The sequence below is a fragment of the Lacerta agilis genome, chromosome Z, assembly GCF_009819535.1.
Source record: "Lacerta agilis isolate rLacAgi1 chromosome Z, rLacAgi1.pri, whole genome shotgun sequence".
In the NCBI taxonomy this organism is placed as follows: Eukaryota; Metazoa; Chordata; class Lepidosauria; order Squamata; family Lacertidae; genus Lacerta; species Lacerta agilis.
Genome location: NC_046331.1, coordinates 3,082,765 through 3,107,957, shown reverse-complemented (window position 1 = coordinate 3,107,957; position 25,193 = coordinate 3,082,765). Strand labels below are relative to the sequence as shown.

The window sequence follows — 25,193 nt, the reverse complement described above, 5'->3', positions numbered from 1 at the left end:
ATAATGGCATTATGATATTGGCAGTTTTCTTTTTAGTTCATTTCCTAATGATCCATAGCATGCCTTTTCACTGTTGCTGCACACTGGTAGGTGGCCATCACTACCTCTTGTGAGAGTGAATAATAATAATAATATCATAATTTTTCCTGAATCTTTCAAAAATTGCCCACCAAAAGATCCAGTCCAGAGATTTGTTTCCCAACGAAGGCCAGCCAGATGCCTTGGGCAATTACATATTCATCTCCTGCTTTGTAACTTCTCTCTCTCTCTCTCTCTCTCTCTGTCTCTGTGTGTGTGTGTGTGTGTGTGTGTGGTAATTGGAGAGAGAGAGAGTATTTCTGGCAATTAAGATTTTACTTTTAGCCACCATCACCACAGGCTAATAAAGCTATGGTAGACTGATTCATTGAATATAATTTAAATAATCTAAGTAGCCATCTATTGCTAGTAGCCATCACCATTCTTTCTGTAACAAATTAAATGGCATGACCCAGTCAAATAAAGTATTTTTAAGCCCCATTGAGCTCACATGCTTTAACTCTTCCCCTTGAAACTGATGAAAAGTCAATCTGGTTGGATCACTTCATAAGTAAGCATTGGATGAAGGAAGTGCTTAACTTGATGCCTGTCATTTTAACTGGGTGATAAAGTTTCAGTGTTGCATGAGAGTAAATTACTTTGAACTCTTCATGCTACTGATAACTTTTATAAACCTTTATCATACCTTCCCTTATTTTCTTTTTAAACTGGGTGAATTTCAGGTGTTGATGAACTGCAGCTCCCTTAAGCCCCAGCCTGAATGACCAGTCTTCAGGAATGATGAAAGATGTAGTCAAGCACCATCTGGACAGTCACAGATGTTAAATATGCATTATTAAAACAATGCATATGTTAAATAACTGGCTTACAATAATTCAGTACTATAATATTGTATTGCTCAGTGCACAGATGCATAATCACAACATCTATTTATAAAATCTATCTTGTTTGTAATGCTTCATTAGGTTGTTCCCTAGAATTAAAAAACAACAACCCCTACCTCCAACATATAACCAGGCGCGGTACACATATATATGTACACACACACGTGTGTGTGTGTGTGTGTGTGTGTGTGTGTGTATATGTGTATATATATATATGGGGGGAGAGAATACTATTTATTTAAATAAATAGTTTTAAACAAATCTTAAGAACTTCACAGATATGTATGTAACCAAGTTGTAGCGGTGTGTGACATGTTTGCACCTGTAATTTGAGGTGATTTAAGGTTGAAGATCCCTAAGTTATTAATATGAGCAATGCCACTATATATTAATTGAGTCAGGGACATCTGGGGTGCCTCTGCGAGGTTAGCTGGGGGCAGGAGAGTTCCCCTCCCCCAGCTGACCAAGCCCTAAAGTCCCTGTTGCTTGTGCGTGAACAGGTATCTCAGGGCTCCTGCCCACCCTCCCAGGCGAAGTCCGCAAGGCGGGACTACCTGAGGTTGCTGGCAAGTGCTGGACCTGGCAGCAACATCAGAGAGCCCTTGCACTGCCTGGCTGAGCCCACCAAAGCCCCATGCCAAGGCTGTGGCTGCCTTGGTGGTGGTGGTGGGGGGAGTCTAATGGAGCGTGCACCTCTAAGTTGCCTAATGCAAGCTGGAGGTCAGATGGGGGATTTTTTAAGTTACAGGGCTGTCCCTACCTATGATTCCCAGCAGCTGGTATTCAGAGGTAGAACACGATTTGATCGTGATGGTGGTCTTGTTTCTTTGTGGACTTGATAGCACCTGGTAGTGTTGCTTGATGGGACATGTCCATACATGTTGGGGTGTGAACCTATTGTTTAATCAGGGCTATTTTTATAGCTCTTATATAATGTAGAACATGTTGTCATTTCTTGTATTGAGCTTAAAGGTGGTGTAGCTTTGGAGATAAAAAGCAAGGGTAAAGTTCACTGCAGGACTGAATTTAGGCTCATATTATTCGTGCGTAGCTCTCTTAGGCTTCAATTTATTTGCAGATCTGAAGGGTGAATTGGAAACTGTATGTAAAATGAAGGTACTTAGTAAAGCTACCAAATCTGGACTTCCTCTTTTTTCACCGGAAAGGTTTTTACACTCTTGTTTTAGTAAATCTGTCAAGTGAAAATGAATTGCGCCTCACCGTGCCTGTAAAAAGCAAAATAAAAATGGAACCAATATGTTAGTTCAGAATCTGAGGTCTGGAAACAATTTTTTAAAAGGAGTATGGGAGGAGAGAGTAGAGCAATATACTGTATACCTGATAGTAATATGCCCAGAAGGAATTCTGAATCATGTTTCCCCAAGCCAGGACCCCAAAAAGTTGATCTTGTAACTAGGTTTAACACCTCTATGGCCTCCTTTGCATGTCATTTAAACTATTAACCTTAACTATGATTCAGAGGTGAATGTGCAGCATGGTGGTGCACAGGGCTGAAAAGGTGGGTGCATTGCTCCTCCTCTTCTCTTCCAGGTATTATGTCTAAACTTGGGCTCATTGGTTTATATATCCCCACAAGCTGTAACCAAAGTTTATTCTTGGTTTCTTTTTGGGGTTTTGTTAGAGGATGTAACACTAAGCCACATCATGGCTTCCTTACTTCTGTGCTTTTGGGAGCTGGGGGAAAGCCAATCAAGTTGCTGTGCACCAGCACTCTGCACTTCCATCTTAAACCATAGTGAAACTTGGCTGGTTTAAAGTGATATGTGAACCAGGCCTGTCTCCACCCAGACATAGTCATCCAGATGCTCCTATCACCTCTTTTCCCCACCACTTCATTCTGTTATCCTATTTGCCAAATAAAGTTGAGTTCACATGTCTCCATTTCAGTGCTAGCACTAGTCCTAGAATGCATAACAAGATGATCTCGTGATTACTGTTTATCACTTGTCACTCATTCTTTTTCATGAAGAGATTAGAGAGAAAAGAGACACTTGTTTTGTATCTATACATTTGTTTTATAAAGTAGTTACCAACCTATATTTATGGTGTGAGTAATCTTCAAGGGGATTGTAGCTGTTCTCAAAATCCAAAATAACAACCTGTGATCTTGTGTGTGCACTCAATTTTTCTGCATTGTTAATAGTGTGTCACCATTGACGGAAGAAGAATTGTACTTATTCTTGTTGATTTGCTCAACCAGTTGTTCTTCTTGACTGACGTACCTCAGTTTTATCTGCTTTTTAAAGTACATGTGCTCCTATTTAAATGTCTAAAGGTAACTATTTGAAATGAGAACATAGGTCAGCTATTTACATGAAACCAACCAACCAAAAGGCAATAAAGCCCAACCCTTTTCACTTGCTTAACCTCAGCCACCCAAAGTTAAGTGCAGATTGTATCTTAAATAATAGTTCTGAAAGGTGTCTGGCCCTTGGTAACTCATTGGAAAGGCTGTTCCCTGTTGTGGGCTAGAAATGCAATTTAAAAAGGGGGAAAGTATTCTTTGAAGGTGCCTCACATTTCCTGCAAGGGCTCAAGGTGGCATACATGGTTCTCCCATCTCCATTTTATCCTCTCTATAGCACTGTGAGGTAGCCTAGGCTGAGAGACTGTGACTAATCACCTTCCAATAATTGATACTGGGATAGACTCAAAAGGGTGGTATTAGTGTTCAAAATTAGGCAGCCATGAGGCACATTTTGTGACTGGCACAGATCCAATTGTGACTCTGGAGATCTTTAGACGCCAGGTTGGCAACTGGGAAAAGCAAAATTGTCACTTGGAGAAGGATCTGAAATATTTTTCTTGAAGCTTGAATTAGTTTTATTCTGGATTGTTTTATTTGATGTTTTAATGTGTTGTAAACCACTTTGAGATTTGTTCTTTAAAACATAAAGCTGTATAGAAATGGAATGAACAACAATAATAAATCCCATGGGGGGGTGCCTAGATGTTCCACTGTGGCAACTGTAACCTAGGTTTAAGGTGCCATTTGATGATTAGATTACATAACAATACCACTGGGTGGTATTCCTGGTTGGCCTGGGAATCCATAGTGGGTAATATTGTGCCCAGACTTCTGGAATTTTATAGACAAACTTGAATTGTGCCTAAAAAGCTGCAGGTAGCCAGAGTAAATGCCATGTTCCTAACTCCCCAATTTACCAGGATTTTAACTGCTGTCCTGGCTGAGTTCTGTCCTATAGCACAGGGGTGAGGATCTTCTGGCCACCAGACTCCCCCCAAGCCATGCTCCTCACCCTTCCTGGTTCCACTGATAGCCTGTCAAGCTAGTGCAGCAAAGCCAGGTGTCACTGCTTTGGCATCTCAGTTGCCTCCATACTGGTGAAAGTAGGTAAGACAGAGTTTGGGTTTTGTTTTGTTTTTAAGAATTTAAGGATCAGACCAAAGGCTTATCTAATCCAGGATCGTGTTTCTCACAGTAACCAACCAGATACCCCTGGGGAGCCCACAAGCTGGAGAGGAGGACCATAGCTCACTCTCCACCTGCTGTCCCATGGCAACTGATACTGATTGCTGCTTCTGTTGGAGGCAGTATATAGCTACCACGTTGAGTAGTAATTGATAGCATTTCTGTAGGGTTATTTGCAAATCTGTGTTGTTTGCATTTGTATTGTTGAAAGTTCTGGATGCGTTTTTCAGTAACAGAGCATTGCCTGCCCAGTTATTGCTTTGCTTCTGTCAAGGCCCATCTGTCTCTTTGAGCTGCAGCATGAGCTCACTTTGTGACCCTTGTGATATTTTTCTCTGGCAAGCGTCCCTGGCCTCTGACCAAAAGCAATCCATGTTCTTTCTGTAGATGTGGCAGAAAGACTCTGGAGTTGGAACTTCCCACCCACTCTGATTATACTGGTGCATCAGCACTCCTTTGCAGCAGTTGATCATAACTCATAATCTATTAACCCCTCTAATGCTTTACTTTAGCTCCTGCAGTCTTTATCTCTCATTTCACCAGCTTCCTTTCCCCCCTTCTTTTTGCTGTGTCATTTCAAGCCTTTTAAGCATCTCTATAGTGGCTCACTGCTATTTTGAATTGCAATTTATATTTCCTTAGTTGTGAAGATAAAAATATACTTTCTGGGGCAAGTAGTAAGTAACTAGTATGTGGTTGCAGACCCTGTCAGACAGTCTTGTAACAACTGGAAAAGACTGCTTTGAATTTGTAGAAGCAAGGTATGCATGACCTATCCATCACACAAAGAAGATACTCTTTAAAAAAAATTGTAAAGCTATTTTATAATAAAGCTATAACAATAGCAAACCATTTGTATTTCAAATATACAGTGGTACCTCAGGTTACAGACGCTTCAGGTTACAGACTCCGCTAACCCAGAAATAGTACCTCAGGTTAAGAACTTTTGCTTCAGGATGAGAACAGAAATCGCATGGTGGCAGCAGGAGGCCCCATTAGCTAAAGTGGTAACTCAGGTTAAGAACAGTTTCAGGTTAAGAACGGACCTATGGAACGAATTAAGTTCTTAACCCAAGGTACTACTGTAATCTGTTCTTGCTCATTCCCCACCCTCTGTGAACATAACATAACATGCTTAACTTATCCATCCAGTGATATGTTAGCAGGCGTTGGGTGTGTTTGGATATGAAGCCATTAACCAGAGTTAAGGAAATTGGCTGATGAATGCAGTCCAAGCCTTCTGCTTCACTCCTCCTTTACTCTGGTGGAGAAACAACTCACTTGTTTGTGAACCAAACAATTTGTGATCCTCCAAAAGGTAATCTGAAGCTAAGGCTTGTGCTTGGTTTCCCAGTCAGGTTAGTTTGGCAGGAAGGAACTGTGAGCAATGGTTTGCACATAGCCAGCTGCTCCATGGTTTGTTTTCCTGCTTAAGGATAGAAGGAAGGAAGCAGGGAATGTTCAGGCTGCAGCTTGTACACAGGCTAATTTATTTAATTACTGTTCATGGATTTGTGCTGCATTTGAATGTGGCCATCTTTCTGTTTACAGCACGCAATTTTTTACTAAGAAACATAGTTCAATGGGAACTTCCGTGCATTTTAGCTGTGTATTTTAGCTTTGCTTTGAAGTTTTGTTTTTACTTTTCCTAGCGTGAAACTGCAGTCTCATCTCTTCTAGACTGCTTTTCCACTTAATCATTTCTGTATTTTAAAAGAACTTGCATTTTGTGCACAGCATTTGTTCCATATTCAGCTAGATCGGCCATCTTGTCTTCATTTGCTTGTAGTCCTGTAAAAAAAAAAAAGTGTCCAGACATATCATTGTGTTGAACATAACCTAGGTTCAAGGTGCCATTTGGCTCCTTGCTTCTAGAGATTGAAGTTATTCATATGGAAAGATGGCTGCTTAAGCCTAGTAAACCCCCAGAACTGTTGCCAGACCTAATGTAAGTGTCCACTTCTATGCCCTTTAATCACTTGTTAATTAAATCTAGGTAAATAGCAGTAGGACCTCCTCCATCAGACCTATTGCACTGGTAATTAGATTAAGACTTAAGTTGACATTCCTTGAGAAACATGTCCACCTTTCCCCACAATGAACATCCCACTCTTCAGACTGCACATTCTAGTTGGTCAGCAACCCCTCATGATTAGGGCTGCGCGATATCAGTTTTTCAGCATGGAGGTATACCACCAGCCCAAACATCACAGTAGGAGAACACTTCAGTCTCCCAGGACATTCTATACAAGATCTCAAAGTTGCTGTCTTACTACAAAAGAATTTTAAAAATAGACTGGAAAGAGAAGTTGCTGAATTGCAACTAATTACCAAACTTAAAACCATGGAGAGACCTGGTCTGAACAAAGACATTGGATTCTTATCTCATTATACATGACAAAGCTATCTTTAGCCATCTCACCACTTGCCTTTTCCTGTAAGACCAATTGCAGTCGTTAACAGTCGTCAACAGGTTTTCCAGCCAATCACCCATTCCCACCACTCTTCTGAGTAGTACCCCTCCCCACTCTCTCACTATATATAAGGGTCTGGTGACTTCTGTTTCAGTGTATCTGAAGAAGTGTGCATGCACACGAAAGCTCATACCAAGAACAAACTTAGTTGGTCTCTAAGGTGCTACTGGAAGGAATTTTTTTATTTTGTTTTGGCGATATATTGCGATGTTGAAAAAACAAGCTGCATTGGCCTCAGCCAATCGGTGGTTAAAATTAGTGCCATTTTGAAAGGTTCAGTCCACCACATTGATTCTAAATGGTGTCCAATAGTATTCACACGTAGGCAGAAACCTTATTGAATCTTTGGAATCATCATGCAAAATTTGCATATTGAACAGGCAACAACTTTCCAAAATAAATAGCAGATGTTTAACATTCTATGTAGCCTTGTCATGATATCTGAATAAGATAGGTAAGTATAGGACTATAGAAGAATGAGATGGAGATAGCTTGTAGTTGTGTGGGTTATAAAAGCATGAGTGTAACTTCATGGGTAGGAGGATGTGGTAACTCATTTGCGTGACCTTCAATAAATGCTCACTGTGGAACATCTGAGTTGCCTGCATTAACAACTGAGTTTAAGATTTGTATTGATAACAAAGTTTTACATCATCTGTGTCTGAGCCATACTCTTTTCATTTTAGAAAAAGGCTCCCCCCTTCTTTTTTGCTTGGATAATTATTTCAGTGTTCTGGGAAAGAAACAGCATGTAGAGAATGAAAACAGCTGAATGTTAATTTGTTAAGTTTGGCTGTTTGTCTTGGATGACGTGAGTGAAGTCACGAACAAATGACTTTCTAGCATTGACTGGCTGTGTCAAAGGTACATCTTGCAGTCCAAGACAATATGCTGTTGATTCAGAGACCTTCCTATTTGTTCTGGGATTTTTAATAAGTTGGATCTTTTTAATTTTTTATTTATTAAATTTGTCTACTGCCCTTCATCCAAAGATCACAGGGTGGTTCACTGGCCAGTCTTTGAAACCCAGATACAGTATATAAGCTAGGTACCAAATGGCTCCTTAAACTAGGGTTATAGTCATCAAAATGGAATGTCTAGTTGCCATTTGAGGGCCAGACAGCTTGAAAGTCATATATTTCAATATGACTTTTTGATACATGAAATTCATTCTGATTGTGCAGATAAAATACCACATAATTCTGCAGGGTGTGTTGTTAGAAAACAGGCAATATCCTAGGATCCCCAGGCATGCAGCTCCAGATGGTGGAGATGTCAGGTGCTATCCTGGCGCCCAGGCATCTTCACTTGGTCACAAGTGGCCAATAGCCAGGTGCAAAATGTGCCTGGCGCCTGAAAATTTTTAAATGCTGCCACTGGCTCATACACGGGCAGTGGCATGCGCGGGAGAGCCGAGTGCAGCATCCCTGACTGAAGCGTTTCCTTTCCATCTGCTCCTTTTGATGTGCTGAGGAGCACATCAAATATTACACATATTACAAACAAACCATGAAGAAGCTCTTTCACATAGTTAAATGTATTGCTTCTCTCTTGTGGTCAGGGAGTAGGAAGGGAGATCTGGCTGATTAGCAGGTAGAAACATGGTGTAGTTTCAAACAAATGGATTGATTCTCATGAGAAACAAGGAGCAGGAGGGGAGATCTGGCTGATTTTCTGGAGAAAGTTGCTTTGGAGAAACAGAACTGCAAACAGTGGCAGAGCCTGGGATGGCATTCCACATCGTTGGTGTTACCATCAAAAAGGTCCTGTCTCTGACATGCACATTTGCTGCACCTAGAATGGTAAGAGGACAAAAGAGTAGATGGTTCTTCAGATATCCTATCCCCAGCCTGATGGCTTAAGTAGGAGAGTCATGCCATCATGAGGTCCAGCACTATGCTTTTTACTTCATAAGACAAACATGTTTTAGCTGATGGTGCTAATATTAGGAAAACCTTTTACTAGGATGAAAGTGTCCAGCAAAGGTGCCCATTGTTGGATTACATTAAGTAGGGTTGCCATATTTTGAAGAGCAAAAAAGAGGACACATTTGCCGACTTCTACTTTTAACTATGGATCACTATGACTACTCTCATTTTACATACCCATGAAAAGGTGGATGTGTCCTGGAAAAAGAGGACATTTGGCAACCCTATTAAGAAATTGGCTAAACTCTGTCTTCTAGTTAACCAAGTTGCATAGTAAGGAAGTTAGTACAAACTTGAAAAACAGCTGCTGCTACTATTTTTCTTAACTTTTTTTTTTACAATGGGACATAAGAAGAGATTTGCTGGATCAGAACAAAGGCCTATCTAGTCCAGCATCCTGTTCTCACAGTAGCCAACCAGAAGCCCATGGGAAGCCCACAAGCCGGACTTAAGCACAACAGCACTCTCCACATGTTAGATTCCCAGCAACTGCTTCTCAGAGGCATACAGCCTCCAATACTGGATTTTTAGGATTGGCTGGGGGAATGACTTCTTTTAATCAGATAGGTTGGCTTGTCCTACTGATTAAGAACAGGTAGCGTGACATGGCCTTGGTCTTAACTGGGGCACCCTCAAACAAAGTGGTAAGCCAGCATGCCAGGCAGAGCCATCTGTTGCAATAGCGCAAGAGGATTAGTGCTGCTTTTGAGAGTTTGACCCAGATTTATATCTTGGTGATAAAAGTTTTAATCAAGCAGATATCGCAAAAGCACAATGACCCCTGAAAATAAAAAGTAAACAAAGCTATTTATCTGAATAAATGCTAGCTTTTATGCTGTGGAAGAGCTGCCATTGCTGCTGCTGCTATACTTTTTTCTCTTTCCCCCATAGTCTTTCATTGCAACCCGAGATCCCTTTTTGTACCTAGTACTGAGGATGAAATTTGAAATTTGTGTGTGTCACATATATACGGGTATATTTAGCAGAATGCAAGTTGAGTTGTTAATGTGCATAATGATTGGCCATGTGCACATTCACCTGGTCTCATGTAGAGTGTGCACATAATCTATCCACTAAGAGGGAATTGTGTGTGCTTTTCTCTGTCAATATGCATAATGTCCAACAGACTTTGAGGAATGTGCATATTTCATCTGAATTGTGTACCGATATATTCTCGAGCCAGTATGCATAATCTCTAATAGACCTTGGGGAATATGCATATGTGAACTGCATTTTGTACAGTCTCCTATTTTTCTTTGTTATACCGTACATCCTGGATAAATTTGAGGAACTTGGAAGAAGTTTGTTCAGCTCCATTACTTAAAGATCTGTAAATGGGGAGGTCTAAATCTGACCTTTGTGTGTCATTAAAATACTTGGGCTTTTCTACTTCTGTTTTTCAGCGTAATTTTTAAGGAAGTACTTGCACAAAATTAGCTGTCCTGGAAACTGGATCTGTATGTAACTGCAAAAATGGCATTTTCTTTCTAAGAATATGTGAACATTTAGTGTCAATAAGTAAAATGGAGCCATGATAAAAGCCTTGTATTTAAACACCAGCCTGGTAGCCGGTTGCCTTCAGACAAGTGAGTGGTGCTAGAAGAGAGACAGAGCACTTTGGCCTTCCTCTGTGCCCCTCATAGAAATTTCCAAGGTGCAGTGGTAGGTTTTTGGATATTTTACTTCTTTTCTGAAGGATAAGAATATGAATGAAATATAAATATTTTGGCCTGGCAGGAATAATAATAATAATAATAATAATAATAGATAAATAGAGTTTGCTTCTAGAGGTACTAATGATATTAGATAGACACTTGCAAGCCCAGTGATGATCTGGCACTAATGGCCAGTCATTGGTCTAAGCTATTCCCACCCCCACCTTCTCAGTCTCAGGGCATTGTTTTCAAATTGGATGCATCTATTTCTGGCATCTGATTTAGGGTGAAGCTGGGGTTGCCCTGTAATATTGGTTGTGAAATGTTGTTACTTTCCTCTTGCCTTCGTGCTTCGCCTCTGGCACCTTGTTGGCTTCATTATGTGTGCATGCTCCCTCTCTAATTGTACCCTTTGTGATTATACACACATTTTTCTTTGTCTCATCCAGGTCAGCTGTTAAATTATGCTCCCTGTAATTTCCTTCACTTTAAAGACTTAAGCTGCGCAGGCAGAAAATATACCCCCCATAACCCAAGCTTTATTAAAGTTTATTTATAGAATTCTATTGCAGCACACCTCCCACCAATATATATATATAAAATGTATTAGAGTGACGCAGACTTTTGACACACATTACAGCAATGTTCAGGTTATCCCATAATTTAGTTGACTTTATTATATTTCTATCCCAAGGAGCTCAAAGTGGCATAAATTATTCTCTTCCCCCCCCCCCCCTATTTACCGGTAATCTCTAAACAACCGTTTGAGGTAGATTAGTCTGACAGACTGTGGCCGGCCCATAGTCACCAAGGGAGCTTTGTGGCTAAGTGGGAGTTCAAACCTGAGTCTATGGTATGAATCAGTAAGCCCAAAAAATCACAAGGAAGCCTCACTGAATGGCTGATACTGTTTACCACCATTTTGTGACTACTTCTTTAAAAAAGAAAATAAAAAGTCCTAATAAAGGTATTGTACCTTTGGGATGATCTGCTGACTCTAATAAATGGATAATGGTGGGCTAGTACCGGTATGTCATTTTGTGAGCTTGTTACTTTTCCGGGTGTATTCACAAACCTACACATTAAAAAGAGTCCCTTTAGCCATAATCAAATGTTAGAAAGCAAAGAACAAGCAGTGGATAAAGCTCCCTCTTCCTACCAGCCCACAACTGATTCTGTTTCTGTTCACTTGCATTGTGCCTAAGGGTAAAAAGGGATGAGGGAGAGACAGCCACATTTAATTATTGGCGGGGAGAGAGAGCGGCATTTAATTATTGAAGCACAATCTTATCTAATATCTTCTTGGTACTATCTCCTCCACCCCATCCCTTTTTCTTCTGTGCTTGAAAATTGCTATCTGGTAGCTAGAGAAGTATTCCACTAATCTCAGTGCTGTTATTTTTTTTTTCTTCTCATCCCCTCCAAATTACACTTTGAACTTTTAATTGTCTTCAGAGCTGTGGGCAGGCCCACAAATCGATCAGACAAGCCTCCCTGATTCATAAAAGTGCACCCTCTCATTCAGAGGGAAACTCACACTGTCTGACTTGTACACATGCACAGTTGTGTTTATTCTCACTGAAAAAGGAGCTGGCAAATTCTACCTATTTTCCCACTATCCTTGATGGTCCACCCCAGAGAAGAAATGAAAACCTGGACCTTTTCCCTGCAACACGGCCCCCTCCTCCCAGTCTATTGTCAGCCTTAATGTTTCTGTTGGTTTGCCATAAAGCCAAGCCCTGCATCAGTCAGGCTGTTCTCTTTATCTGTTCCTGCCTGAGCCCTTTATTTTGTCAAGTGTCCTGTCACCAGGGCCATTTCCCACATTTTTTCCTGTAAAACATGCATTTCTGGTTTGGGTTGATGGAGGCAACAGGCCAGTAAAAAAGAGAGAATCTCCAAAGGCCGAAAGGAAGAGTAAATTCAGCTGAAAGTAGGGTACTCTCCTTCGTGTGTTCATTTGAGACTTGGGACTATTAAACATTTATTAGACCACTGAGGAAAACTGTATGTCTGGGGTGGGCGAACTTGTTTTCTATCAAAACACTACATTCACCTTTTTGGGGGCCAGGGATTGTGAGCAGGGTCAAAACTGAGAGTGTGTGAGCCTACCCTTTTTTTCCTCCATCTCTTCCCTGCTGTATGGCCTGGGTACTTCTAATTTTTCTTAAATCAAATTTGTTTCTTACCTTCTCCCCTTATTCCCAACTTGTCTTTGAGGTTTAGATGTTGAGTTTGATTCCTCTGTGGTTTTTTCCTTTAGGTTCTCAACCTCCACTTTCTCCTCTTGGCAGATATAAGAAAGATGATATTAGTATTAGTAGTTATTGTTGTTGTTAACCTGCCCTTCACTGTAATGTCCCAGGGCAGGTTACAGCAATTACAATGCAAACCGCTTCCTGATTTCTCCAAGTCCATTTCTTCTCTCCCCACCCCCAATTAAATTAAATTTACTGTGTTTTAATTTAATTTAATTTGCTGCTCATTTACTCTAACCTGCTTCACAAAGTATTCTACCCTTTTATATTCTGCACTTGTGTAGTATCTTGGGGCAAATGATTGGGTTATTAAATGCTGATTATTTTATTACTAGTTACATTTTAATCCGTCCGTCCTTTGAGGACCTCAGAGCTGTGTACATGACAGGTTCCCCCCACCCTCCTTTATCTTCACAATGACGCTGTGATGATAGCTAAAAGAGGGTGATTGGTACCAGAGTGACTAGTTGGGTAAAAATGGCTTTCCCAGGGTGTGGTATGGGGTTCAGTGTTATGCTGACTGTTAAGGAATACAAAACTAGGGTGTGTAGGATAACCACTACACTTGGTTTTCACATTCTAAAGCAGAGTGATATGTGGTCAGTGAAGGTATGTGATAGACAGTGGATCTTATAGCTAAACAAATTTGTTCATGTAACTTACTGATATCACTACCTGTGATCAGGTTATATGATACAGTGCACGGACACCACTTGAATAGCAATGCACATCAACTTTGGGGGCCCCCGGCCCCCTCAAATGTTGTATTAGGGCGGTGAAGAGCCCTCATCCCCTAGGAATTGGCTTCTATGCCTGTGATAGAAAAGTGGAGTGAGTGAATGTGTGTGTGTACTTAACCCCCCCCCCCTATACAAGCAGGGATCAAGAGCTAAAGGTAGAGGGCAAATTTAGGCTCATTGACTACAGGGCCACGGGAGACAGAGCTGCCCTGTGGGTGTGTGGAGTGTGCTTCCTTCAGTAGCCCGCCCTTCATTCATGACATGTTCATCCCACCTGACCCCCACATGTGCTTAAACTTTAGGTTTGTTCTCTCTCTCTCTCTCTCCCTCTCTCCTGCTGACAAATGTGCTCCCAAAGTAAATGTAGATAGAGCTCAAGGGACACAGTGTGTAAGAGGTAATGTTTTCTCTTTTATTTCCTGTGTTTGAAGTCTACAGCCAAGATAGCTTAGTTCTGGAATCTGTTCATAGTGGTTTGAATTCAACATTGCCTCTTTTTGTTTTCTTTATAGAGAAGAAGTTCAGGAGAACTGTGTTCACTGGAAGAAGAAATTTACCTTTGTCTGTAAAATGAGTGCCAATCCTGCCACTGGCCTCCTGGACCCCTGCATCTGCCGTGTGTCTGTCCGCAAAGTGAGTATCCTGCATTGACTCTACCCCTGTTTGGTTTATAACCTAGAAATATGGCTTTAAGTGGGGAATACAGTCTCCAGCAATAAATTCCTTTTTTTAATAGTTTTTGTAGTAGTTGTTCTGTCTGTTTAGCTAAAAATATGATTTCCCTCTATCACCACCCCCAGCTTTCCCCTGAACTGAAGAGATACCTATATGTATAAAAATCCAGTTTCCCCCACACTTGTAACTTGCTTACCAATCCCACTCCTTATACAGAAGGCCACAAATTGCTATTTGTGGCAGAATTTTTGGATAAAATGCATTTTTTCTTGGGTTCCTATTCCTGAAGGGAGGATGTAGAGAATGCATTGGAACTATCTTGGCTCCCTATTCATTACCATGCCCAGTTCAAGCTGCTGGTGCTTGCTTTTAAAAGTCTTAAATGGCTTGGGGCCCAAATATCTACAGGAGCACCTCCTCTGCAGTAAGATCATCGGAGAGGGTTTTTCTCCATGTGTAGTTTTTAGGAGAAGCAAATCAAGTACCATATTTTTCGCTCCATAAGAAACACTTTTTTCCTCCTAAAAAGAAAGGGGAAATATCTGTGCGTCTCAGGGAGCGAATGGTGGTCCCTGGAGCTGAATTTCCCAGGGGCCAAAAGAGGATCATGCTTTTTATTTTACAAAGAGAAAAGGGGGTGTTGAAAGGACCCTGCTTAGCAGCTGATCAGCAAGAGATCGGAGAGAGATAAGAGTCCCTGCTCCCTTTCAGCCCCGCCCCCTTGCCCAGGCCTCCATTGTTTAATGTGCTGCAGAGGGAGGTTGTTTGTTTCCCCAGCAACATGTGACTGGCTGATTAGATTATCTGTCTGGAAACTGTAGAAAAGGCTCCCTTTCCTTTAGAAGCTGCAGAAATGTGAGTTGAACCCCATAAAAACAGTACTTTTCCTCTTTGCTTTTCCCCCTTTGCAAAAGGAGCTTTGCTTTTCCCCCTTTGCAAAACTTTTAGCTGATCCTCAAAAAAACAGGGCTTTTCCCTTTGCAAAAAGCTGCAAAACTTTTAGCTGATCCTCAAAAAAAAGGGCTTTTCCCTTTGCAAAAAAGCTGCAAAACCTTTAGCTGATCCTCAAAAAAACAGGGCTTTTCCCTTTGCAAAAAAGCTGCAAAACTTTTAGCTGATCCTCAAAAAAACAGGGCTTTTCCCTTTGCAAAAAAGCTGCAAAACCTTTAGCTGATCCTCAAAAAACAGGGCTTTTCCCTTTGCAAAAAAGCTGCAAAACTTTTAGCTGATCCTCAAAAAAACAGGGCTTTTAGAGGAGGAAAACCAGAAAAAAATATTTTTTTATCTTGTTTCCTCTTCTAAAAACGAGGTGCGTCCTATGGTCCGGTGCGCCTTATGGAGCAAAAAATATGCTTTGTGGAAAAGAGAGAGCTGCTCCTGTGGTGGTTCTCTGACTGTGGAATGCCCTCCTAGTGTAGGTAGTTCTGGTGCTGAGACTGTATTTTGTTTTTTTGATCCCAGTTTAAAACCTTTTTATTTGTCCACAAATTTTAGATAATAGTATAGTAGCAGGCTTGTACCTGGCATTGCTCAGGAATTCTAAGAAGCAAAAACAGTGCAGTTTTGAAAGGTTGTCTGCCATCTTGATTCAAAATGGCGTCCAGTTTTATCCAACCATAGATGAAAACTTGCTCCTTTATCTCAGAAACCATAATACAAAATTTGACTATGATATCTTAAGGGGTGTCCAAATGCATAGCAAGCAGGCAAACAACTTTCCAATATATTTAGCATATTTAGTTAGTCTAAAGGTTTTATTCCTTTTACATTTTTTTGTATCGTTGGTTGGTTTTATAATGTCTTTTGGATAAAGGGTTTATACATTTTTAAAGTAAATACAGTATAATAAAACCAGGTAACTTAGAGGTATCTGATTAACAGCCCCCCCCCCCAAACACACATAATGCATGTCAGTCCTAAGTGATTGCTGCTTGACTAGCCCTAAATGTACCTCTTTTTTAACAGAGAAGCTAATGCACCCAATTTAAATAGCTAGGAAAGCAGCAATTGTTTCAGGCAGTGGAAGAATGGTTAGTACTGCATATTCCTTTCATTGCACTGAAAGGTATTTTCACCATGTACAGTCACTACACTCAGGCAAGGAGATGGGTGCCTTTGCCATAATTACTGTAATGAAACTTCTGTGCTCTTTTTGTTTTCTCATTACAGGAACTGAAGGGAGGGAAAACTTACTCCAAGGTAAGATGGATTATGAGCAGTGAAAAACCAAACTTTACATCATCTCTTTGTAATTGTAGAATAATGAGCTTTTGAGGATACAAAACACTTCAAATGCATTCTTGGCAATCCTTACAACAGCCCTATAAGGTAGTTTAGTATTATCCCCTTAATGCAGATGGGGAACTGAACCGGGGAGATGATGGCCAATGATACTGTCTTACAGAGTCTGGCAAAATAGTTCAGGGAACTCAGAGATATGGGTGTACTTTGTACCAGGGAATGGGTAGCCCCCTAAATTACACTTTCTGACAGAGTTGGCTTGTGTCTCCCTCTGTTTTCAGCTGTTGCACCTGTTGGTTCCTGGTGGATATCAGCTCTCCTTTACCTGTTGTTTTTGTTTTAAGATAATGACTCCACATTCTTACTGCCTATAGAGAAAAAAGGACACTTTCTGTCAATGGGTTGCCCTGCAGTTCTAGGATTCTGTAATTTCTGCTGTTTAAAACACTTAAAATAATGGAAGACTGGCTCCATTGGTCTTAGGAAGTTGGTGTGAATGACCCACCCTTACATCTTGGGTGTCATTTCAGAGGCTGACTAGTGTTTGGGGGGGCATGAGCCATCTCTGCCAGAAAGTGTTATTTAGCGACCACATTCTATGCAAACAAAAACATCCAAGGAGTGTGTGAAGCAACATCAGTGAGGGGTGAGGCCTGGGGTGAGGATGTGTGGCTGGGGAAGATCCCAATAGCCAGATAGAGAGGCCTGGAGGGTCACATTTGGCACCTGGGCCTGAGGTTCCTCATCTTTGATTCATTAAGTATGCCCCTTTTTAGTGGCTGCCATTTAAGCTGGGTTCATGTACTGTTCAAAAGCCAGGCTCCCACAGATCTCTGTACTCGGTTAAATTATTTCTTTGGGAGAGATCTGATGGATGTGCTGATGTAGAGAAAACTCTAGGTTCTGAACTGGATGGTAGAGTTGGCTATGGAATGAAAATGAAGGCGTACTGAAAGGTTATTTCTGAACATCCTTTTGTTAATAGGATTGCCCTTCCTCTAGCAGCTTTTGCCTGTCTTCAGTTATCTATTTGGTCTTGGGAATCCATTTCCTGGGGAAAGTTTAGACCTCAGCATGTATTACACATAGCATTGATGGCTACTGGGTTAGGAACCCACAGCATCTTTTCTTGGGTCTTCTTTGTAGCCAGCAAGAGCCCCACATTTCTCTGCTATGTGTTAATCCAGCCCTCACCAACCTGCTGCCCTCTAGATGTTTTGGACTACAATTGCCACTAGTCCTAGTAGAAGGGCACCAGGTTGCCAAAGGCTGCATTCATGCATAGTGGAGAATTGAAGACTTTTCCATGACAGAGGGGTCCTCCCTCTTTGTATTTCAGTCTGGGAAGCACTCACTAGCATTAATTTAGAGCGGATAAGTGACTTTAAAAGGGGGGAGTTGGGTATGCTGAAAAAAATAGGTCACCATTTCCCTGAATCAAACATCTGAAGGAATCCTCTTGTTCCTTCAGGGTTAGAAGCTGTTGACTAATATGAGAAGGGTGTGGTGAGATTTGCCAACTGAGAAATGCCACCCATAATGACAAAGCTAGGTGACTTAATAGCAGGAGTAAGCAGTGGGTGTGTGGTCATGTTGAAAAAGAAAATGAAATGCACAAGTGGAGGAATGTATTGGGGCAAATTCCGGAAAACTAGCTTGTCACGTTTTGGAGATGTCTTTGCCTTTGAGGGGGTGCACGGGTCTATGATGTGTACATCATGTAAAAGCAGGACACCTGGTTGACCACTGAGAATTCAGATGTTCTGTAGCTGCTTTCTGAACCCTATTGCTAGTGCCATAACTCATAACTAGGGCAATGAAGGTCTCATAGGTGCCTGGCTGAGTCTGTTGTGTTTTCATGAGCCTTTAATAGGAGCTTAAGATCAGATCACAATTTGAACTGCTATTATCTACCCATTTTGCTTTTAGTCTAGGGATGGATATCTTGTGGGCCTCCTGATGATGTTGAACTCCAACTCTTAACGACTCCCAACGTTGCATTGGGTGCATGATCCTATTCCTAACAGGGTTGGGTTTTTTTTAATGATGAATGGAAATTAAACATCAATGTGAAATTGAAGATTGAAAAGGGAATTGGGGAAACTCACAGAAGCCTTTGCAAGTTTCCTCCCTCTTTCCTTCTAAGTCCCCATCTTGCTCCAATGTTAAAATGCAGCATTTTGCAAGCAAAGGCAGAGCATTGGGAAAGTCATCTCCTTTGCTTTTGCTAACAAAATCACCTTTGTTTCTCCCCAGAAAGGAGAAAGAAAGGAGCATAGGCAGCAGATTCAATCTTAGAGTGCCAGGCAAAAGCACACTTTGAAGCAAGCTCCCTCCTGCTCTCAAGACTACTTCAAAGGCTGCTTTGCAGCTTTAAGACAGACTCCAAGCTCTGGCCTTTGCAAGTCTCCCTGTATTCCTCTTCTAAACCTCCAACATTGGATTTAAAAGGGAAATGTAGAAAGAATTGCAAAGCTGTGTGAGGGATTTTGACAGGTGGGCAGCCCTACTCACTTGACAATCACATGACGTCATAATGATGCCATGTGAGTGCCAGGTCAGTGGCCACACTCACATGCCAAATTTGGCCCACAAGGCTGAGCCTGATAAGGATGTGGGCCAGGAGCTAAAAAGGTTCCCCAGCAAGGCATGTTGAGGACACACTGGGTGGAATTTTTTTTAAACCATGTTAAATGAGAGAAACTCAGAAGATGTATCCTCTTTTGTGAAAACAAACTCACAGAATTCTTAAAGGCTAATTCAGTGCATGTCTGCTTCCATTTCTTTTACCATCATTTGGTCATGGAAATGTTTCCCTCTCAAAGGATACCATAGAGTTTTTTGTCCTATTCCACATTTCCCAAGATGAAAGCTTGGAAACATGAAAGATCAGGCAAGAGGTAACCAGTATTGTGTAACAGCTAAGAGCACCTCTTCATCTACAAACTTAAAAATATCAAAACAAAATTAAAAAAAAAAAAAATCTTTCCAGTAGCACCTTAGAGACCAACTAAGTTTGTTCTTGGTATGAGCTTTCGTGTGCATGCACACTTCTTCAGATACACCGTTTCAGTGTATCTGAAGAAGTGTGCATGCACACGAAAGCTCTTACCAAGAACAAACTTAGTTGGTCTCTAAGGTGCTAATGGAAAGATTTTTTTAAAATTCTGTTTTGCCTATGGCAGACCAACACGGCTACCCACCTGTTACAAATATCAATTTCACTGTTATGATTTCTCCACAGAAAATCCTGGTAATTGTATTTCAGTGAAGGTACCAAGAATTAACCGTAGCTCCCCTCCCAGAATATGAGAGGGGTGACAGGATAATTGGTTTAGCAGTTGAAGTCTCTGTTGCCTAGAGTGTGAACAGTGAGTTGAGGAAGTCCTCAGTTCAGATTGCACCTCAGTTGCAAACTCACTAGATGAGTGTAAACAAGCCACCTCCTTCTTTCTGCTTCTCTGCCACACCTCAGCAAATACTGACCTCCTTAACTGATACATCTATGTTAAGGAAAAGCAACCAAGGCAACATGCTGGGTTGTTTGTAAGGGATTCCTAACATGACATATGCTTAGAGCTGTGAACATCCTTGAAACATTCAATGTCAGTACTTGCTTGTTTACTAGCTGGTATGGTGGAGTATCCAAGTGACCATAGAACAGGCTAGTCCCAACTTCAAGGAGGCTTTGATCTACTATCCAGTAGCAAAAACTGGCAGTGATCTACCACACTCTCCCCTTGTCATTCTTCAACTTAAACATATTATATTTGGCTGAGCTTATGATAAAAATAATATCAAATGATAATCACTTCCATAAAATCTGAAAAGTTCATCATAGATCAATATATTTTTAAAAATACATGCTTTGTGTACTTGTAATAACATAAGAAAATAACATTGAGGACAGGGTCCTACATAATCAGAACATGATGCACAGATTGTTCACAAAAGCTCATGTCATAATAAATGTGTTAAGTCTTTAAAGTAGCCCAGGACTCTTGCTGTTTTTTCAAATAAGTCAGGCACATGTCAGCCACAGTGGTTTCCCCAATAGTTTGAAACAGAAATTGGGTAAACTCAACTGCAGAGTTGACAGCCTTCAAGCACCACCTTAAGAACTGGATGAAACCTGTATAAGCCCTTTCCCCTGGATCCAACCCACCCATTCCTTTTGAGTAAACCTAAACCAGCCCTTTCTCTCTTTGAGGAGTCAGTGCACAGGGCTTCTCTCCCTCCCTCCCTCCCTCCCTTTTTTCCTCTCCACACACACACACACACACACACACCCTCTGATGCAGCAAACTACTAGCACGGAAGGGGTGTTGTTGTAGATAAAGGCCAGCTGTTTTAGAGCAGGGAGGAGGGTGGACACGCTGCACACCCTGTAGGATTTTTGTTTCGTCATCAATGCATTCCAGACTTTTTCTCTCTTACCCCCCGCCGCCTCTCCCTGCATTTGCGTAGGCCTCCTCCCACCTCCCACCCGCTCACTTCTCCTTCAGAGAGAGAGAGAAGCCCTCAGAGACAGAAAGGGCTGATTTGGGCCGAGAGAGAGAGAGAGAGAGATTGACCAGAATCACTCCTGTGATCGACGCATTGGACATGGCTGCAATAGAACTAGTTACTGAAGCGGTGTCAGATACAGGAAAGCAACACACTTTAGCCATGTGTTGCATGTTTGGGTCCAAAACAAAGTTATCCCTACCCCTGTTAAAAGTGGCAACGCCTCCAGTATGATTGTATTTATTATGGTGCCAATACCAACATTGCAAACAATTACTGTGATTTGTATAGCCCTATATGATGGTGTTAAGGGAAAGGGAAAGGGAGGAGAAAGCCTGCCTTCAGAATTCTTCTTTATCAGGAGATGGAAACCCTAAACAAATTATGTTTGATGCTAAATTTAGCCTATATAATGAGTTAAAATGCCAGACTAGAGATATGCTGCTTAAGTAAAATACCTAAACGGTTTTGGTTCTAAGCTGTTCATTAGACCACACACACCTATACCATCTTGACAGCGCCCTAAACCCTGATTCGGAGGCTCTCCTGGGGTGTCCCTCCTCTCTTGTCAGTAAGGTGGGTGACCCAAGATAGAGGTTGTGAAACTCCCTCCTAAATTGCACTTAATACCTGCAATTTAGGCTTTGCATAAGGCTCCAGAGACCTATTCCTCCCCTGCACTGGCTTTCCAGACGTGATGTCCATTAGCTTGTGTCTGTCTCAGTTATATTTCTGTTATATATATATATATATATATCAAGTGTTGGCTTGCACTTCTAAATTTTGTGCTATTGTACTTTTTGTTTCATTTGTAAAACTTTGGAAGGCCATTTACCTAGAAAGGTGGCTTATAACAATGTTGGTGTCATCATCTTTCTCTCTCCCCCCCCAAAAAAAATCACAACTGCATTCAGTCCTTCTCATAACTGGAGACAATAATGGATTTTTATCTCCTCAAAACATATTCCCATAAAGTTTCCTTTGCTATCTTTAGATAGATCAGCTAGTGAGAATGTTATAACTTGATATCAGTTGGACATCTCATACTCTAGAGGCAAGTTCCTCCACTTCAGCATATGGCTTGCTGTACAAGAGCACTTCTAACTCATTCCCTAGAATTTTAAAATAAGCCTGAAACCTTGTTTCCGTGCAATCTCCCAATCTTGTTCCTTAGGAAGCACTGATTTTCATCTACAGCAATATCCTTTCATCTCTTGGTGTGCTTGCTGCAGTGCATTCTGGGGTGGCATAATACAAAGAGTGTCTTATTATGTTGTGTGTGTGCGCGCGCATAGTAGTGTGTGTTTTTCCACATCACTGACCCTAGTGTCTTCTATGTCCTTGGTTATGCAATGACTCCAGGCGGGTTAACGCTGTCCTTTCCAGAACAGCAGTTCTGTTTCTTACACCCTTTCTGTAAATGTTTCCTGAACAAAACTTTTCTGAAAGTTTCCTGCAGGTGAGGAACAGGGCATGTTCCAAAATGGGATTTGGATGCCGCAAATTCTGGTCCTGTCCCACTTGTTTACTGTACAGTGCAGTTTGTGTGCACGCGTGCATGTTCACACAGGGTTTTGATGATCTTGACTCTGTTGCCTTTACAGCTGGGTTTTGCTGATCTGAATCTAGCAGAATTTGCAGGCTCCGGGTTCACTGTCAGATGCTGCTTGCTGGAGGGTTATGACACCAAGAATACTCGGCAGGATAATTCCATACTGAAGGTAAATGCTAAGAAATTCCATGGACAGGTGCTGTTTCTGAATTTCAGCCTGAATGTGTATATATTTAAAATCCTTCTCTCTACTCCACCCCCTCCCCAACCTTTTATTTCTTCCGGTTCTGGTATGTCTTGGCAGTAGGGTGCTGAAAGGAGGAACTTGAAGCTGCTGGTTCCCTACCCAATGGGAAAAAAACAGTTTCCCATTTAGGATGTAGAGAACTACATGATCAGCAAAAATATATATCCACACACATTGCCTAGTGCTATGCTGTCATCGCTTTTAGGGGCAATTTTAGTTCCTTTAGACTTGGTTCAGACGTAAAAGGAAACCACGGCTTCCTGCTATGGTAACAAACTGCAACAAGCCCAAGGGCTTGCAAGTGCACCCTTCCCTTTCCCTTACTATGGCCAGAAAGAGCTGGAAAGCCTCTGCTTCCATTTAAAAAGGGAAAAGAAAAAAAACTCTAACGACAGTTCCCAATAACTTCTAAATCCAGAACTCTGGTTTGTTTTAAAACTATGGTTTATTTGTTTTTGTTTTATGAATTACCAGGGTGGTCTACATACATATTTTCAAGACTTTCATTTCAATCTTCCTCAGGTAACAATTGGCATGTCCCTGCTCTCTGGAGATCCTTGCTTCAAAACGTGAGTGGTTGGTTTGGTTTGGTTTGGTTTGGTTTTGCCATTATTTTGTCAGCAGAGGGACTTTAGTAAAACAGGCAGAGTTCAGAGAGAAAATTGTGTCTGCTGTTGTGCTTCCAAACACTTCTATGCTAGAAATAGATGGTGAGGAGCTGTGTGCAAAGCCCAGGATTGTCATGTGTTTGCCTGCTTCCCTCTGACTTCTGAGCAGGGTGTGTGGCTTGGGATGTAATACTGAGTATTTGCCTGTTGGAGGTCACCTCTTTACAGGGTGGCATTCAACAGTGGCTATAGTAAAGCTGTTTGCTGGTGGGAACTGCTGGCTGCTGCCATGGGGCAGTCAAGAGAGCATTGATTCATTCAGTTTATTAATTCGTTTGATTTATACCCCACCCTTCCTCCCAAAGGAGTCCAGGATTCCAGTGCTTCTTTCACCAGTAACAAAATCATCACTATCATTTGCATTCGCCGCTTACTGCCTAAAATGTCTCAGAGCGACTTAGATGTATAAAAGCCTACATAGTTCTAAAACTGAAAACAAATCAAAAAGATAAAAGAATATTCTTGACTAAAAGTGCTTATCCTGCTGTAACATGAAAAGGACAAATTCCACCCCACCCTACTAAAAGATGAACACCAATACAGGCAAAGGTATTGTAGCATATGACCCCAGTTAAGAGTCAAATGCCTGAGTGAATGGGAACACCTTCACCCAGTGTCTAAAGGTGGATCATGAACTCCTTTGAGGAGTTCATTCTACAGTCAGGGAGCCACCACTGAAAAGATCTCATCCTTGTGTGGCTGCCTCAGAGAGAACACACACAGAAGGACCTCTGATGATGAACTGTGGAGGCATTTCTGTCAGTGCTGTGCCTGTGTGTTGTTGCTGACTGGTTTAAGAGCCCCTGCATGGCATGGGTGGAGGCTGCTGACTTTGGAGAGGGCTGCTAGCCAGTCAGCAGCCACTTGTTCACAGGGTACTTCTGCTTCAACAGCTACTGTTAAAGGATATACAGTATTTTCTGCTGTTGCCTCACAACAGGTAGTTTCTCTTCCTGAGAACCACTGGGCCAAATCATTGCTGCTTACAGACACTATGTAACAACCATTTTAAAGTGCCTGTCACATGGTTCCCTGTTGTCCTCCTTCATTAGGTTGAGGGGAGGAGGGAAATAAAATGCAATTATGTCTCAAGAATATCAGGTTGTTTCTGTTTGCTGTGAAAGATGTCTTAATGCTATACAGTATACTCAAAATGGAGCCCTCATTGCCACATCAGAGCCCTCTGTTTACATGCTAAAATATTTCAATCTCAGCATGCTAGTGTTTTACTTCATATCATATTGCATACTTCACTTACGCAGCTGTTATGGAATTTTTTTCAAGGACATACCAACAAGGACCTCAACTTCTCATGAGCAAAGCTTTCTCCCTCCCTTCTTTCTGTTATGTTGTTATTTACAACCTGCTTGTCTCTTTTGTAGGCCTCCGTCCACAGCCAAATCAATTACTATACCAGGCCAGGACTCTACCCTGCAGTTGACCTGTAAAGGGGAGGGGACGACCAGCAGCAGCACAACTCCCACCAGTAGCACATCTGCCACCATTGGTTCAGTCCGTCAGAACAAGCCCAGACCCACCATTCTTGGTTCGGGTACGGGTAATATATGTTTTCTTAACCACTCTCCACCACATTCTGAATTAGCATCAAGCTTGTTGTTCTTTGGGTTTAAGTGCTTCAGCTCTTTTCTGCAAATAGTATATTTTCTTCTATTTGCAGCATTCCTCCTTTTTCTGCACAAGTTTATTTCCTTTTGGCCACTGTTCTCGACTTGGTTCTCTCCTTGTGCCAGACTAGGGAGCTGGGTATGTTTAGCCTGGAGAAGAGAAGGTTAAGGGGTGATATGATAGCCATGTTCAAATATATAAAAGGATGTCATATAGAGGAGGGAGAAAGGTTGTTTTCTGCTGCTC

At 41.5% G+C, this 25,193-nt stretch overlaps 1 protein-coding gene across 6 annotated transcripts in view; it reads left to right on the top strand.

The window, feature by feature from the left end:
* Window positions 1-25,193, top strand: part of FAM102A (family with sequence similarity 102 member A) — a 51,294-nt gene that overhangs the window by 15,987 nt on the left and 10,114 nt on the right. For 4 of the 6 annotated variants that reach the window (XM_033137069.1, XM_033137063.1, XM_033137067.1 and 1 more), the window contains exons 3-7: window positions 13,945-14,065; window positions 16,277-16,306; window positions 22,459-22,575; window positions 23,176-23,222; window positions 24,704-24,879. In XM_033137069.1, the coding sequence (XP_032992960.1) occupies window positions 13,945-14,065; window positions 16,277-16,306; window positions 22,459-22,575; window positions 23,176-23,222; window positions 24,704-24,879 (491 nt within the window). The remainder of the gene's footprint in view (window positions 1-13,944; window positions 14,066-16,276; window positions 16,307-22,458; window positions 22,576-23,175; window positions 23,223-24,703; window positions 24,880-25,193) is intronic. The other 2 variants (XM_033137065.1, XM_033137068.1) reach the window with 1 other exon arrangement.